Source organism: Rana temporaria, chromosome 1 (genome assembly GCF_905171775.1).
Source record: "Rana temporaria chromosome 1, aRanTem1.1, whole genome shotgun sequence".
Classification (NCBI taxonomy): Eukaryota; Metazoa; Chordata; class Amphibia; order Anura; family Ranidae; genus Rana; species Rana temporaria.
The window spans coordinates 630,236,920-630,253,527 of NC_053489.1; the positions used below are offsets into that span (position 1 = coordinate 630,236,920).

General features: G+C 46.7%; 1 protein-coding gene across 2 annotated transcripts in view; it reads right to left on the reverse strand.

Moving 5' to 3' along the window:
* Positions 1-16,608, reverse strand: part of TBC1D14 (TBC1 domain family member 14) — a 174,592-nt gene that overhangs the window by 97,719 nt on the left and 60,265 nt on the right. Inside the window, exon 1 of one of the 2 annotated variants that reach the window (XM_040335388.1) lies at positions 14,393-14,665. The exons of the other annotated variant lie outside the window; for it this stretch is intronic. Within the exon in view, the coding sequence (XP_040191322.1) occupies positions 14,393-14,427 (35 nt within the window). The 5' untranslated portion in view covers positions 14,428-14,665. Of the gene's footprint in view, positions 1-14,392; positions 14,666-16,608 lie in introns of those variants that run through there. 2 annotated transcript variants of the gene reach the window in all.

Sequence of the window (16,608 nt, forward strand, 5' to 3'; positions counted from 1 at the left end):
GGGTCTCTTGCCCTGAGAGGAGGGGGGGGGGTCTCTTGCCCTGAGAGGAGGGGGGGGGTCTCTTGCCCTGAGAGGAGGGGGTCTGCACCGAGGGGGTACTAAAGTGGGGGGGGGGGGGGGTGAACAGTGGGGGGGGGGGAGATGTGTATATTACAGTGGGGGTGGGGGAGATGTGTATATTACAGTGGGGGTGGGGGGGAAGATGTGTATATTACAGTGGGGGAGAATTTTTTTTTGCCGATCTGAAAAATGATCCGATCCGTGACTCCTGATCTGAGGAACGATCCGAACCGTGAGTTTTTTGATCCGTTGCACCCATACACCACACAGTCTGGAAATGAAGCCCATGTCACATTAGGAGATCGGTGACAACTTGCAGGTGACAAAATTCCAAAGGCTCAGCTTACCTTCTCCTATAGCACTGCTCTATCACTGCCCAATGCATCAAGGCTTTCCAGTTCCCTCACTAGCGATTGATGAGCTGCAGTGTTACAGCATTGAAGAAGCACCCTTTCATCAGGGACAGTACCAGCCGCATTTTTAATTCAGTCATTGGGTAAGTACTACTCCTTCTGTAATTGAACCCCTTACCCCCCTTGACTTGAGCAAAGCAGGCTCTCCCAGAATCAATGTCCTCCATCATGAATATAGGCCAACAATTGGAGTTTGTCACAAAGGTAATAAAACTATATATGAACACTAAATGCAACCGCCCCATTGGCCAAGTTATCTACAAGAGGAAGACTAATATGGATCTTGGTAAAAAGAAAAAGCAGTAAATGTTGTGAGAGTCTAACGGTCAAAAGCACAGCTCAGTGACCTTTTCACTGTAGACAAGAAAGATGAAGTTTGTTCTATGCATGCAACACCAAGTATAACACTGAACAATATAGGGAAGCAAAAGTATTAATGATTTACCTTTCAAAAAAGTCACTGGTTAATAAATTATGTGTCAAAACTAAATAAGTGTTGTGCGAGTGCAATGCTACAGTGATTTTTCTGCCCTTTTTTTTTTTTAATTATTATTTTTTAAAGGTGGAATTTAGGTCCAATTGAAAAAGTAGTTCTAAAGGCAGGTTTGCATTCTATGCATGAAGGAAGAAAAAAACTTCTGGGTGAAGCTCCCCCCTCATCTCGATCCAGCGATGTGCATGAGAGCAGTAGCTCTCCTGGGTCTCTCTCCTCTCATTGACTCACACAGCCAATCAAAGCCAGTAAGCCAATGAGGAGAGAGTGGGAAGTGGAGCCGAGCCATGCTCAGTGTGTGAATGGACAAGGTCTATTCACAGGAGTGCAGCTCAGGAGCAAGCCTGCTTAAGAGCCCCCATAGCAAGAGGCTTGTTATTGGGGGGTACTCAGCGGAAGTGAGGAGCCAGGACAGCCAATGACCTCACCAGCACCCTGAAGGTCTGGCTTACAGTGCCGGACCTTTGGAGCCTGTGCCATAAACATTGCGCTCCTGGCCACTCATGTAGCTGGGGGCCACGAACCCAGGGGAAGACATCAGCCTTCTCAGCATTGACATTGTGACACTGGAGAGCTTCATTCAAAAAAAAAAGTAAAGTTTCTCATAATATACTAGTATGCGATCCATACTAGCCCATACTATAACATTGCCTTGCAAGGATTTTTTTTCCCCCCCAACCACCTGCGGTTTACTACTGCTTTAACTTTTTGGCCATCACAAGGAGTTAACAACCCCCCCATGTAATAGCATTAGGCAGGTGACAGGTACTCTTTAGAGACATTAGGTGTCCAATAGACCCCTACGTCACCCTTGCTCTCCAGAGCATCAAACCAAGCGGAGATCTGCTCCATTACATGCTCACTTGGCTGTACCGGTCAGGCAATGGAGGCTGTGAATTCAGAAGTGACCATTTAGTATGGATGGGCCTTGGTTTACTCCCGCTTTTTATCCTGAAGCTGGTGGATGTGGTCCTGGGCTCCCGATAAGAGCAAGCGTTTAGGAAGCATAGGGGTCCAGCATGAAAACTTGCATGTGTTCTCCATGCGTTCCCATTGTCTATAGCAGGGGTCTCCAAACTTTATGAAAAAAGGGCCAGTTTATTGTTCTTCAGACTTGAGGGGCCGGCAAGTGGCCAGTAGTAGTGGAAATTTTCCTGCCATCAGTGGGCATAAACATCACCATATTTGGTATTAGGGGAAGAAATAGTGCCCCATCGTTGGTATCATGGGGAGGAATAATGTCCTATTGGTGTCAGGGGGGGAAATGATGCCTCGCTGTTGGGTGTCAGTTGGACGAAAAGTGCCTCATTACAGTAAGAGGAATAGTGCCCCAAGGGCCGGATAAAGGCAGGCAAAGGGCCACATCTGGCCCCAGGGCCGCAGTTTGGAGACCACTGGTCTATAGGGTCAAAATATTACCATGCCACACCAAAGGAAGCACCTGTACCATGCTGCATTGATGTGAATGGGTACCATAGAGATTAAAGCGGTAGTTCACCCTCCTTCACCTCATTATCCCATTACTTTCGGCATCGTAGCGCGAGCTACGGTATGCCGGTCTTAAATTTTTAATCCCCGTACTCACTGTGCTATTGTTGATTGAAGAATCCGACTCCCGCGGGGAATGGGCGTGCCTATGGAGAGGGAGGATGATTGACGGCCGGCTCTGGCACGTCACGCTCCCCGAAGACAGCCGGAGTAGGTCTCGGCTATTCACAGCGCCTGCGCACAGGCTATGCGCAGGCGCCGTGAATAGCCAAGCCTATTTCGGCTATTTCCGGAGAAGCGTGACGTGCCAGGGCCGGCCGTCAATCACCTTCTCTCACCATAGGAACGCCCATTCCCCGGATTCTTCAATCATCGATAGCACAGTGAGTACGGGGATTAAAAATTTAGGACCGGCATACCGTAGCTCGCGCTACGATGCCGAAAGTAATGGAATAATAAAAAAAAACATTTTTTTTTTTTTTTTAACAGGGTGAACCCCCGCTTTAAGTTATAATCATAGAGAAAAAATTCCACTCATGCAGGAGACGATCACACTAGCTTGTTTGGAAAAAAAAAAAAAAAAAAAAGGCATCGGGAATATCATAGAATCCGTTTAAGGAAGTTCAGATGCAACATCCGAAATGGAAACAAAACAAGCCAACACCCAACAATCAAAACATAGATTAGTAAATCACAGGATTATATATAAAAATAATATATTACCATAGGTGTGCACAGACGATGGCATTAGGGTGTGCACCCAAAGCTCAAACACACATGTGCACACCACCACCAACTGTGGGACGCGGCGGCAGCGGCAACAACAACTGTGGGTCGCGGCGGCGGCAACAACAACAACAACAACTGTGGGTCGCGGCGGCGGCAACAACAACAACAACAACAGTGGGTCGCGGCGGCGGCAACAACAACAACAACTGTGGGTCGCGGCGGCGGCAACAACAACAACAACTGTGGGTCGCGGCGGCGGCAACAACAACAACAACTGTGGGTCGCGGCGGCCGCAACAACAACAACAACTGTGGGTCGCGGCGGCGGCAACAACAACTGTGGGTCGCGGCGGCGGCAACAACAACAACAACTGTGGGTCGCGGCGGCGGCAACAACAACAACAACAACTGTGGGTCACGGCGGCGGCAACAACAACTGTGGGTCGCGGCGGCGGCAACAGCAACAACTGTGGGTCGCGGCGGCGGCAACAACAACAACTGTGGGTCGCGGCGGCGGCAACAACAACAACTGTGGGACGCGGCGGCTTAAACAGCCACTTGTAGTCACCACTGAATGTCCGTGTGACAATGGAGGAGCAACGCATTTTAAAAAAAATTCTGTCCTACCTGAAGTGAAGTGGAGGACCATGTTAACCACTTGTGGACCGCCTTACGTACATTTAAAAATCGTCAGTTCGCAAACTTATACTGGACTGATGCATGCAGTTGCAGGCAACAACCCGGTATTTATTTTTATCTGCAGGCGATTCTCTATACTGTAAAAGTCATCCATCCGGAGAACCCAGATTTGAAGCTGGCGATTCCACCACCTTACCATAGAGCTCATCGGGGACCAGAACGTCCTGATCTTAAAAGGTCTGGTGTTAAAATGGTTAAAGTGGAAGTAAACGCCCATGGATGACTTTTACCCATAAACAAGCCTATAATAAGGCTTACCAATAGGTACTGTAAATATCTCCTACACGTGCATGGTTTAGGAGATATTTACCTGTGAATGGGCTAGTGACGTCACCGGCGCTCTAAAGGAATGGCATACCTGTTCTATTCCTACAAAACCCTGTGTCGTGAACAGTGACTGCCGCACGCATGCATGGGAGTGACATCATTGCAGCTCATCCAAGCAAAGGCCTGGAGCTTGCCAACCCAGAAGACTGAGTGAGCATGGAAACCCTGTCAGCGTGCTGCTGGAGGGCTCGATTTAAAAAAGGTAAGGATTCGCAAAATGTGCCAATATTCTTCATCTTTACTACTGCTTTAAGCCCTGGTTCACATCGGTGCGTTGTGACATGTTAAATCGCATGTCAAATCGACGGCATTTGCCAGAAATTGGATCATCCTAATCGATGCAACACCGCATCTGCGGCGCTACACCGATTTCAAAAAGTGGTGTCCATTACTTTTTGCGATTTCGGCCCACAATTTACATTGACATCTGTGCAGAAACTACATAGATGTCTCTGTAATCGCGGCCTAAATCGGGACTGACAAGTGGGAGTGAAAGCTGAACTCACGCGATCTTCATTCCCCCAGCGCAGTGTTTACCTGGGTTACGGCCTAAGGGACAGTCAGCTGACAACGTTTCTTCAGAAGCCCATTTAGGTCTATGGCCAAGGTGAAGCACCTTCCCGGTCTATGCTCTCTCAGAACTTCACAAAACCTATATGTGAGACCATGTGAAGTTGACCATTCACTTTACAATCTGTGGCCCAGATTCTCGTAGAATGGAGTAAAACTACGGCGGCGTAACGCATCTCATTTACGTTACACCGTCGCAAGTTTTACGGGCAAGTGCTTGATTCACAAAGCACTTGCCTGTAAAGTTGCGGCGGCATAACGTAAATCCCCCGGCGCAAGCCCGCCTAATTCAAATGATCCGGGTAGGGGGCGTGGATCATTTAAATTAGGCGCGTTCCCGCGCCGAATGTACTGCGCATGCGCCGACCCTAAAATTTCCCGACGTGCATTGCACGAAATGACGTCATTGGCTTCGACGTGAACGTAAACGGCGTCCAGCCCCATTCACGGACGACTTACGCAAACAACGTAAATTTTTAAATTTCGACGCGGGGACGACGGCCATACTTAAAGCGGGAGTTCACCCAATGAAGTTTTTTTTTATCTTTTCCCCTTAGATGGATGCTGGTTTTGTCTAGAGGGAATCGGCTAGTTGTTTTAAAATATGAGCCGTACTTACCGTTTTCGAGATGCATCTTCTCCGTCGCTTCCGGGTATGGGTCTTCGGGAGCGGGCGTTCCTTCTTGATTGACAGTCTTCTGAGAGGCTTCCGACGGTCGCATCCATCGCGTCACTAGTAGCCGAAAGAACCCGAACGTCGGTACGGCTCTATACTGCGCCTGCGCACCGACGTTCGGCTTCTTTCGGAAAATCGTGACGCGATGGATGCGACCGTCGGAAGCCTCTCGGAAGACTGTCAATCAAAATAGGAACGCCCAGTCCCGCAGCCCATACCCGGAAGCGGCGGAGAAGATGCATCTCGTAAACGGTAAGTACAGATCATATTTTAAAACAAATGGCCGATTCCCCTAGACAAAACGAGCATCCATCTAAGGGAAAAAAGTGTCATGTACGGGTGAACGCCCGCTTTAACAATGGTTGCCCCTCATATAGCAGGGGCAACTTTACGCGTCGCAAATCTAACGTAAACGTCGTATCTTCACTGCGTCGACCGCGCGTACGTTAGGGAATTCGCGTATTTTGCGAATTTGCATACTCGATCGGGAAAAAACTACGGAGGAGACACCTAGCGGCAAAAAAAAAAAATTGCATTTAAGATCCGACAGCGTAAGAGCCTTACGCCTGTCGGATCTAATGGTTATCTATGCGTAACTGATTTTAAGAATCAGTCGCATAGATACGACGGCCCAGATTAGGACTTACGACGGCACACATGGCGTTGCGCCGTCGTAAGCCCTTTCAGAATCTGGGCCTGTGTGTACAAGGTCCATTAAACCCCTATTTTTAAACAAGTTCCAAGACCTTGTTATTTGGGTGGAGGGGGCCAATTGCAACTTAGTGGAAGGAAAGAACCCATGGAGGAAGGAAAGAAAATGGAGTCATCTGCGGGCTGCTTTAATCTTCCAAGGATAACCTGTTCTGGTGACAACAAAGCACTTCCCTCACTTTGTAGAGATTTCCTCTTGCATCTCCAGGGCAAAACATTTCAAGGAAATCCACCCAATAGGACACAGAGCAAAATATAAACTGATGGGGGTTGTCAGTATTCAACAGTCCAGTGATGGTGTCGCTGCTACTTTTCTATGGTAATATTTGGGTTTACAAAGACGTGGTGAACACAAAGTGAATTTATAGTCTCAGCATCTTTTGGAGGAAGATTTAATTGAACGTTTGTGCCCAGGGTAAAAAAAAAAACACAAACACACACACCTTTTGAAAGTACAATTTAAAAGTTCCTAATTATGGAAAGATTACCAGTCTTATAAATAGTATACGCAATGTTTCCAGCAAGTAATAATCTGTACCCTCTCCGCCCCTTTAATGAAAAGGCTTCACCTTTCCTGTGACCGGGAGTAAACTCTACAACCAGCAATAATGGATGACAGTTCACACTTCCTGAACCTCAGAGTGGATTACGCAAGCCTTGTCAAATCACTGCTGCAAGCATAGAGGCCAAGAAAAAAAAAGCCTTAAAAGCAAAATATATAGCATTAAAAAAAAGGAGGAAGTCTTCCTCTTTAAGGCCCCTTTCACATTGGGGCATTTTTCATGCGGTACAGCGCTAAAAATAGCGCTGCTATACCGCATGAAAAATCATGCCCTGTAGTCTTCAGTGTGAAAGCCCGAAGGCTTTCACACTGAAGCGGTGCGCTAGCAGGAACGCTCCAAAAGTCCTGCTAGCCGCATCTTTACAGCGGTATAGGAGCGGTGTGTTCACCTGCTCCTATACCGCGCCTTCCCATTGAAATCAATGGGAAAGCGCGGTAACACCGCCCGCAGCGGGCGGTATTAACCCTTTTTCGGCCGCTAGCGGGGGTTAAAACCTCACCGCTAGCGCCCAAATATTGCGGTAAACACGATGGTAAAGCCGCGCATGCATTTTGTGCAGAAAAAAGCACATGGATCTGAACGGAACTGCGTCTGGTGTGAACTGGCCCTAATTGTACCTACCGGTAAGCCTATAGTAAGGCTTGCCTGTAGTTACTGTAACCACCTCCCAAACTTGCACCATTTAGGAGATATTTACCATATACAATGTCATCAGTGCATGCACACTGAAGGAACAGCCCGCTCGTGCCGATTCTTCAGGACCCGTGCTGTGACATCATCACGGCTCCGGCCAGTCTCGCAGCGAACCCAGAAGCAACGTCGGGAAAGATGTCGACCATGGGAGAGGAGTGCAGGCGGCACTGCAGGGTATCGTTCTAAGGCAAGTACGCAATGCATACTAAAGCTCATTATACCTTTGTCTTGCTGGGTTTTTTGCAGAATTTCCCCCCCCCCCCCCCAAAGGATTACAACCTCTTTAAAGTGGGGTTCCACCCTAAAAAAAAAATTTACTCTAAAAATATAAAGAAAATAAAAATGAAAATAATAAATACATTTTTTTTTACTTACCCGAAATAGCTGTTGCTATGCGGAAGTCCCGAATCTGCCTCTTCATCCTCCGCGGTGGATCATTTTCCTCCTCCCACACTCGGTTTCTTCTTGTGAATGGAGCGCGCTGCATTCTGGGAACTGTGTGTATCCCAGAAAGCAGCCGGCCCATTCACAAAGCGCTGCGCTGTTCGCGCATGCGCAGTAGGAAACGGGCAGTGAAGCCTTACTGTGGATGGCGGCGCCTGGATCTGCCTCGGCCGACATCGCTGGCGACTAGGACAGGCAAGTGTCCATATTAAAAGTCAGCAGCTACGGTGTTCGTAGCTGCTGACTTTTAATTATTATTTTTAGTTTTTTTACAGGACCTCCGCTTTAAAGGGGATAAAACATCAAAAGCATGCACAAGGCTCGGTTCACACCGAATGCCGATGTGGCTCACAGAAAGGGTCCTGTGCGTCCTGGTTCATCATTTCAAGTGCGATTTCAGCCCAAATTCTGGGCTGAATTCGGACCAAAAGACGCACAGGACTCCTGTGAAAAATTGCACCAGAGCCGCATCGGTGCCATAGAGAGCCGGTCACAATCTTCTGCTATTGGGAATTGGATGCAAAGATTCCACATCCAATTTGCAATGATGTGAACCCAGCCCTAATGGAATATTGGGTAACCAATGAAAAATAAATTTGGTGCACAGATCCTGCAATTGGTATCATGAAACAGGAGCTGGGATATTTTTAAAATCGTTGCCGTACATACCGTTTTTTAGATATATGTTCACCGCGGCTTTCGGGTATAATCTGCGGGACTGGGCGTTCCTAAGTGATTGACATGCTTCCGACCGTCGCATACAGCGCGTCACGAGTTGCCGAAAGAAGCCGGACTGCGAGTCGGCTCTATAAGGCGCCTGCGCATCGATGTTCGGCTTCTTTCGGCAACTCGTGACACGCTGTATGCGACGGTCGGAAGCCTGTCAATTAGGAACGCCCAGTCCCGCAGATTATACCCGGAAGCCGCGGTGAACATATATCTATAAAACGGCATGTACAGCAACGATTTAAAAAAAAAAAAATACTTTTTTTTTTGGGTGAACCCCCGCTTTAAGTCCTGTTTCACATGGGCTTCAGCTTGTATAAGAGCAGTGTGAACAGCAAGCCTTTGCAGAGCTTTCAGCAAGCTTTGTTAAAGACAACGCAAAACTTCCACTGCAGACATTTACCTATAGGTAGTGCAAATATCTCCTAAATATGTACAGTTTAGGAGATATTTACATTGCATGCAGCCAGTGACATGACTGGCGCTCCAGCTCCGAAGGAAAGACCACGGGTGCCGTTCCTTCCAAGCCCTGTGCAGTAAACAGCGGCTCCCACGCGTTATCGCGACTCCGACAATCAGCGTCGGAGCCCACAAACCCAGAAGAAACTCCAGGAAAGATGTCGGCTGTGTCAGCAGTGTCACAGAACTTGTCAGAGGTGACTCTGCTCATAGCAGAAGAACGGAGCACCGGAGAGAAACGGCACTTACAGCTTTGGAGAGAGATAAGTAAACACTACACAGATAGATGTGCCAAGGTCGAATTTCATGAATGGGGTTTACGGTCACTGTTAGATTAAGCCAGCTGCTAGCAGGCTTCAGCACTTTTTGAAGCTGGTTGAAAGGCCGCTAGCAGCTTGCTTAAAAGGTGCACATTGCTCTTATATAAGCTGAAGCCTAGGTACAGAACAAGTACGCAGCACATACGCTGTCTCAGTCCAGTGTTTCGATTTATGACAGTATTCTTTTAACATAGAATTTTAGAAAATATTTTAATCTAGAAGCCTGTAGTTGAACGAAAACAAAAGTTATCTGTAGGTGTAGGTGGTCAATTTGTGAGCTCCAAGATGTGAACTCCAATCACCGCGAACCTTGCACCAAGCGTTGTTCAGTCAAGCAGCAGATAATAGTTATAGCAGGATAAGATATTAAAAACTTTAGTTAATGTATGTTTGGGAATTGTCTTAAGGCCTCATGCACACTGGTGCATTGTAAAACGCGGTTTCTCCTGACGAAAAAAATAAACAAAAAAACAAAAAACACAAACACACAGCATTAAAAAAAAAAAAAAAAAATTACCTAAGCTGCGTTTTTTCAAACCAGTTTAGCAGCATTTGGGCATTTATTTAATTGGCCAGAATTTTAACTTATTCTAGCTATTGAAATTAATAAAAACGCAGAACTGCTAAACGCACTTAGCATGAAAAGGGGTTGTAAAGCTTCGTGTTTTTTCACCTTATCCTATTCATTAAAGGGGTTGTAAAGACAAAAATATATTTTCCTCTTAAATTAAAGTCTGACAGTAGCTGATAAAGTAAAAAGTAATGTTTTGCATTATAACTAGTTTGATACCTGTTGAAATCGAGCCGTTTTATTCACCTCCGCCACTCCTGAACCATTATTCTCACTGACTTGCGGCGCACATTCATTCTTGCTACATCACGGCCTAATGGGAACTACAGTTCCCATTAGGCTTAGCCTCCATGCCTGTGAGGGATAAGAGAGCATCTTCACACAAGGCTGTAGTCATAGGGAGGGGGTTAGCACATTCTGCTTTCCACCATGCAAAACGGCTCAGATGCTGGTGGAAAGCAAGAAGAGGAGTGACAGGAAATGGCATTTTCAAACCTGGATTACTGTATTTTGGAGGTCAAAAGGAAAAAAACGAGGTAAGTGATATTTAAATGCTTTAGCTTACAGCAATCAATTGATCTAATAAAAAAAACTAACCTTTAGTGTTCCTTTAAAGTGAAAAAACACCTTGCACTGTCCAGATCCCTCCCCCCCCCCCCCCCGAGCCCTCGTTTTACTTACCTGAGCCCTAAACTTCTGTGGGCGCTTGTCGGCTCTTCGCGGCTTGTCGCAACCATTCACTCCCGCTGCGGTCAATCAAATCAATTACGCTGTGTGCCGGAGGGCGGGCCGAGTCATAAACTCAGCGGCAATGGCCACCGAGTGCACCCGCAAGGCAACTCCCTCGGGAGAGAGCTTCCCAGAGGGGGTTAGCTCTTGCGGGGAGGAGCCGCGAGAGCCGCCTTGGGACCCCAGAAGAGGATGATCGGGGCCACTCTGCAAAATGAACTGCACAGTGGAGGGAAGTATGACTTTTTTTCCTGTTCTTCTGTCTGTAACTCCACACAGTAATGTGAGGCTTTCTCCCTGGCGTGGAGTGTCGTGCTCACCCCCTCCCTTGGACTACAGGAAAGTCAGGACTCCTTCTACGTTGCAGATAGAGAAAGGAGCTGTGCGTTAGTGGGCGTCCTGACTCTCCTGTAGTCCAAGGGAGGGGGCGAGCACGACACTCCACACCAGGGAGAAAGCCTCGCATTACAGTGTGGAGTTACACAGACAGAAGAACAGGAAGTGAGGATTACTCGGAAGAAATAAGGACATTTAAAGCGGGAGTTCACCCGAAAAACATTTTTTAACATTAGATTGATGCTCATTTTGTCTAGGGGAATCGGGTAGTTTTTTAAAAACTAAGCAGTACTTACCGTTTTAGAGAGCGATCTTCTCCGCCGCTTCCGGATATGGTCTTCGGGACTGGGCGTTCCTATTTGATTGACAGTCTTCCGAAAGGCTTCCGACGGTCGCATACATCGCGTCACGAGTAGCCGAAAGAAGCCGACCATCGGTGCGGCTCTATACGGCGCCTGCGCACCGACGTTCGGCTACTTTCGGAAAATCGTGATGCGATAGATGGGACCGTCGGAAGCCTGTGAATCAAATAGGAACGCCCAGTCCCGCAGCCCATACCCGGAAGCGGCGGAGAAGATCGCTCTCTAAAACGGTAAGTATTGCTTCGTTTTTTAAAAAACTAGCAGATTCCCCTTGACAAAATGAGCCTCAATCTAATGTTAAAATTTACATTTCCGGGTGAACCTCCACTTTAAAAGCAAAATGGAAGGATGAGGTAAGTGAAGGAGGACTGCACTAAGGTAAAGGAAGCAACTTGGGGAAAAATAAATAAAAATTGTACCTTTACAACCCCTTTAAGGCCAAGTTCACATATAAACGTCATTTGTCTCACAGCAGGGGGTCCGGTGCGTCCTGGTTCACCGCTTCAGGTCCGATTTCAGCCCATATTTTGGGCCGAATTCTGACCCAAAACAAACCAAAAGATGAACATCGTTTTTGTGCAAAACGCACGGGACCCACTGCAGATATATGTGAACCGGCTGGTCAAAATCTCCTGCCATTGCGACTTGGATGTGGGGGGAACCCGCATCCAATCTTCAATGGTGTGAACCCAGCCTCAAGTCTGTGTGTGCATGGACACATAGGCAACGTGCAGTTTAGAGGCAGGAAGATAAAACAAACCAACAAATGCCAGACACCCCTAGGAGCAGCTGTAACAACATACAGTGTGCATGAGGCCGAAGTGGGTGGATGGTCAGCCATGCTGGTATAATCCTACTGCCCTCTAGCACTTCTCACAGCAGATTGCCCCATAAATAGGAATAATTGTTCAGGTTAATGGAGAGAGTACAGACTCAGACAACCACCAGAATCAAGGTGCTGGCTAAGTTTAAACACGGCATCAATGAACTTCTGTAAATCACACGATTAAAAATCGCCTGCTATTGCTCATCACTTACTTACAAAAAGCCTTTTTACACAATGCGCAGGATTAACCACTTAGTTTCCCCAGCGAGTATACCAAGGATGCTTTACTGCATATAAAGACTGATTTTACTGGTGAGGCTTATTTACACCAGATACATTTTTCTGCATGTTAAAAAGCAACATTCAGCTATGGCCTGCATTCACAGAGCTACATACTAAACAAAATAGCGTAAACCGCATTAATCAGTCAGTTTATCCCAAAATGGCAATTCAAAATCATATAAAATCAGTGGTCTCCAAACTGTGGCCCGGGGGCCAGAATTGGCCCTTTGCTCGCCTTTATCTGGTCCTGGGGCATTCTATTGCTCCCACCGACACCATTGATGGGGCACTATTCCTCCCACTGACACCATGACATTTTATACTCCCACTGGCCACAGTCTGGCCCCCCTAAAAGCTGAAAGGCACTAAACTGGCCCTTTGTTTTGAACATCTGAAGACCCCTGCTTGAATAGCACATACAAAAAATATTACTGTATTATTGTAAATATGAGCCAAGTGGTTTACGAGACCCAGCACACCATCAGGACCCTTTCATATTTTTTGGGCTACATTTTCACACCAATCAGCTTGTCCATGAAAAAACAGTAAAATCATAAAACGTCAATTAAAAAGCCTTTACTTTAAATCAATCCGAAACGCAGTAAAGTCTTCTCAAAAACGGAATATATTTACAGGTCTTGTGTCCTCGGAATTATTCCTCATTTTTGGACAGCGAGCAGAGCCATGCAAATCAATGCTTTACGCCTCACCAGCCAAATGTACATCCAGAAACATGGGCAGAATATTATAGAGCCGTGTATTCCAAACTGCATACAGCTGTTTCACGCTAATTGGCCATCATCGGTGCAGTGTATGGAAACCATGGCGTTTATAGCGCAGGGCATGGAACCCAACCAAACCGTATAAATACAAAATTTATATACACACACAATTATATATATATATATATATATATATATATATATATATATATATATATATATACACACATATACACACACAATATATAATATATATATATATATATATATATATATATATATATATATATATATATATATATATATATATATATATATATATAGTGTGTGTGTGTGTGTGTACATATATACAAACACACACACACACACACACACACACACACATATACACCGTATTTATCGGCGTATACCGCGCACTTTTTTGCCCTGAAAATCAGGGCAAAATCGTGGGTGCGCGGTATACGCCGATACCCGTGCCGAGTTTGAATACTGCGCCGACATATACCGAGCGCAGTACACTCGGGCAGTCTCGGCTCCTTCCGCGCTCATGTCCTGGACGTACAGGACGTCAGCGCGAGAGTTGCCGAGCCTGCCCGACAATACACGAGTGTACTGCGCTCTGTATATGTCGGCGCAGTATTCAAATTCGGCGCGGGAAACGAGCGGGGAGGACGCCGCAGACGGACGCCGGACCCGACGAGGCCGCCGCACAAGACACCAAAACTGTAAGTACAAAAAAACTTTTTTCCACAGGAATCCGCTGCAACTTTAGGGGTGCGCGCTATACCCCAATAAATGAGAGAGAGAGAGAGAGAGAGAGAGAGAGAGAGAGAGAGAGAGAGAGAGAGAGAGAGAGAGAGAGAGAGAGAGAGAGAGAGAGAGAGAGAGAGAGAGAGAGAGAGAGAGAGAGAGAGAGAGAGAGAGAGAGAGAGAGAGAGAGAGAGAGAGAGAGAGAGAGAGAGAGAGAGAGAGATTTGAAAACCTCTAAAAAAGCAGAATAGATTCTAAACGTATTTCCTAGAAAACAAATCTCTGCTCCGGCTTTGTGGAATAAGTTATATTTCATCTACAAGAAAAACTGCGATTGCCATAAACTGTGCAGAGGAAAGTCTCCTGAAAACAATACAGCAGTGACACAGAGCTGGGAAAAACCAACACGGAAAGTCTTGCTACAGAAATCGCCTTGATACATACCGGTCTACTAAGAGTAGTAAGGGAGGAGCAGCCATGATTCGTCCTAGAAGCTGGTCTTCTCAGAAGTCTGGAGGGTCATATTTTGGTAATACATATGAAGAAGAGGGTTTCACTGGTGAAGTAGTAGTAGCTCCATGTTCCCGGCTGTCAGGAAGCTCCAGCAGAGGACTGAGTCAGTGAGCTGTGCTTTACTCTTGTAGTTGCTGTGTCAACAGGGAAGGGCACATACTGCACAGCAGTACTCAGAGGGCTGACCGGCAGGGTCACTTCTACTCAACACACCCACACAATCACAATCCACTGCTCAGGTTACAGACACTCTGTATTCATAGAGTGCAGGTAAAAAGACCTGGAGCAAGGAGCGGAGGGGGACGATAAACACTTAACCCCTTCATTGCCCCCTAGTGTTAACCCCTTCCCTGCCAGTGACATTCACACAGTAGTCAGTATATATTTATAGCACTGATCGCTGTAGAATTGTCACTAGTCCCAAAAATGTGTCAAAGAGTCTGATCTGTCCATCGTAACAACGCTAAAAATCACTGCAGATCACCGCCATTGTTTCATCAGATATGGCAACCCGTCAGAATTGGTAACAAAGCGACATTTCGACGCCGCCATCTTGCTACACCCCGCACTCCTCCACAGTAATGATACACCGAGAAGGGGAAAGCGCACATCTTGTTACACCCACCGGAGTATTCCATTATACACTTAGGCCTCATACACACAGACGTTTTAACAGCGGCTTTTTCTTGCTGCTTAACCACTTCCCGACCTCCTCATGTACATATACGTCAGCAGAATGGCACGGACAGGCACATGTACGTACCTGTACGTGCTCTGCTTGACGTGGGTGGGGGGGTCCGATCGGGACCCCCCCCCCCCCGGTACATGCGGAGGTCGGGTCCGCTCGGGGAGCGATCCGGGATGACGGCGCGGCTATTTGTTTTTAGCCGCTCCGTCGCGATCGCTCCCCGCAAGTGAAGAACGGGGAGAGCCGTGTGTAAACACAGCTTCCCCGTGCTTCACTATGGCGGCGCATCGATCGAGTGATCCTTTTATAGGGAAGACTTGATAGACGTCAGTCCTACAGCCACACCCCCCTACATCTGTAAACACACACACACACAGTGAACCCTAAATGTTACAGCGCCCCCTGTGGTTAACTCCCAAACTGCAACTGTCATTTTCACAATAAAGAATGCAATTTAAATGCATTTTTTGCTGTGAAAATGACAATGGCCCAAAAATGTGTCAAAATTGTCCGAAGTGTCCGCCAAAATGTCGCAGTCACGAAAAAAAAAAAAAAAAAAAAAAAAAATCGCTGATCGCCGCCATTAGTAGTAAAAAAAAAAAATTAAAAAAAAAACATTTTAGGGAGCTGCGGTGGCTCAACGCGATTGGCACTGCGCTGACAAGCCATTCACCTCTGCAGCTAGAGGTTCGGATCCCGGTCTCGGCTACATGTGAATTGAGTTTGGTGGTCTCAGCCCGGCTCCCGGTGGGTGTGCTATGCAAGGTAAGCCTGTGCTTAGTACGCCCACCCCCCTCCCACAAAAAACCACCACACTTACACACGCACTCTAAATTGGGTTAACACACGCACTTTGACCACGCGGTCTCTAAAAGAGAGGCGAAGGACTAATGGGGCTGGTTGAGCGGGCTAGATCATCTCACTCCCTTATAGGGAGTCCCTCTGCCCCGTTGGGCTTCAAAGCGGAGCAGGTAGGGCGGGCTGTGTGGGAGGACCCCCTCACACACCCACCATTGCCACCCGGGGCATGGAGAAAGGTGGCAGATTGCCTCTGGGGGAGGCCTGCCTACTCCCAACTCCTGCAGTCCAGCTCCTCTCTCGAGTACACGCACAAAATACACTTTAAAAAAAAAAAATTTAAATGCAATAAAACTATCCCTTATTTTGTAAACGCTATAAATTTTGCGCAAACCAACCGATAAACGATTATTGCGATTTTTTTTACCAAAAATAGGTAGAAGAATACGCATCGGCCTAAACTGAGGGAAAAAAATAAATTTATATGTTTTTGGGGGATATTTATTATAGCAAAAAGTAAAAAATATTGCATTTTTTTCAAAATTGTCGCTGTATTTTTGCTTATAGCGCAAAAAATAAAAACCGCAGAGGTGATCAAATACCACCAAAAGAAAGCTCTATTTATGGGGAAAAAAGGACGCCAATTTTGTTTGGGAGCCAC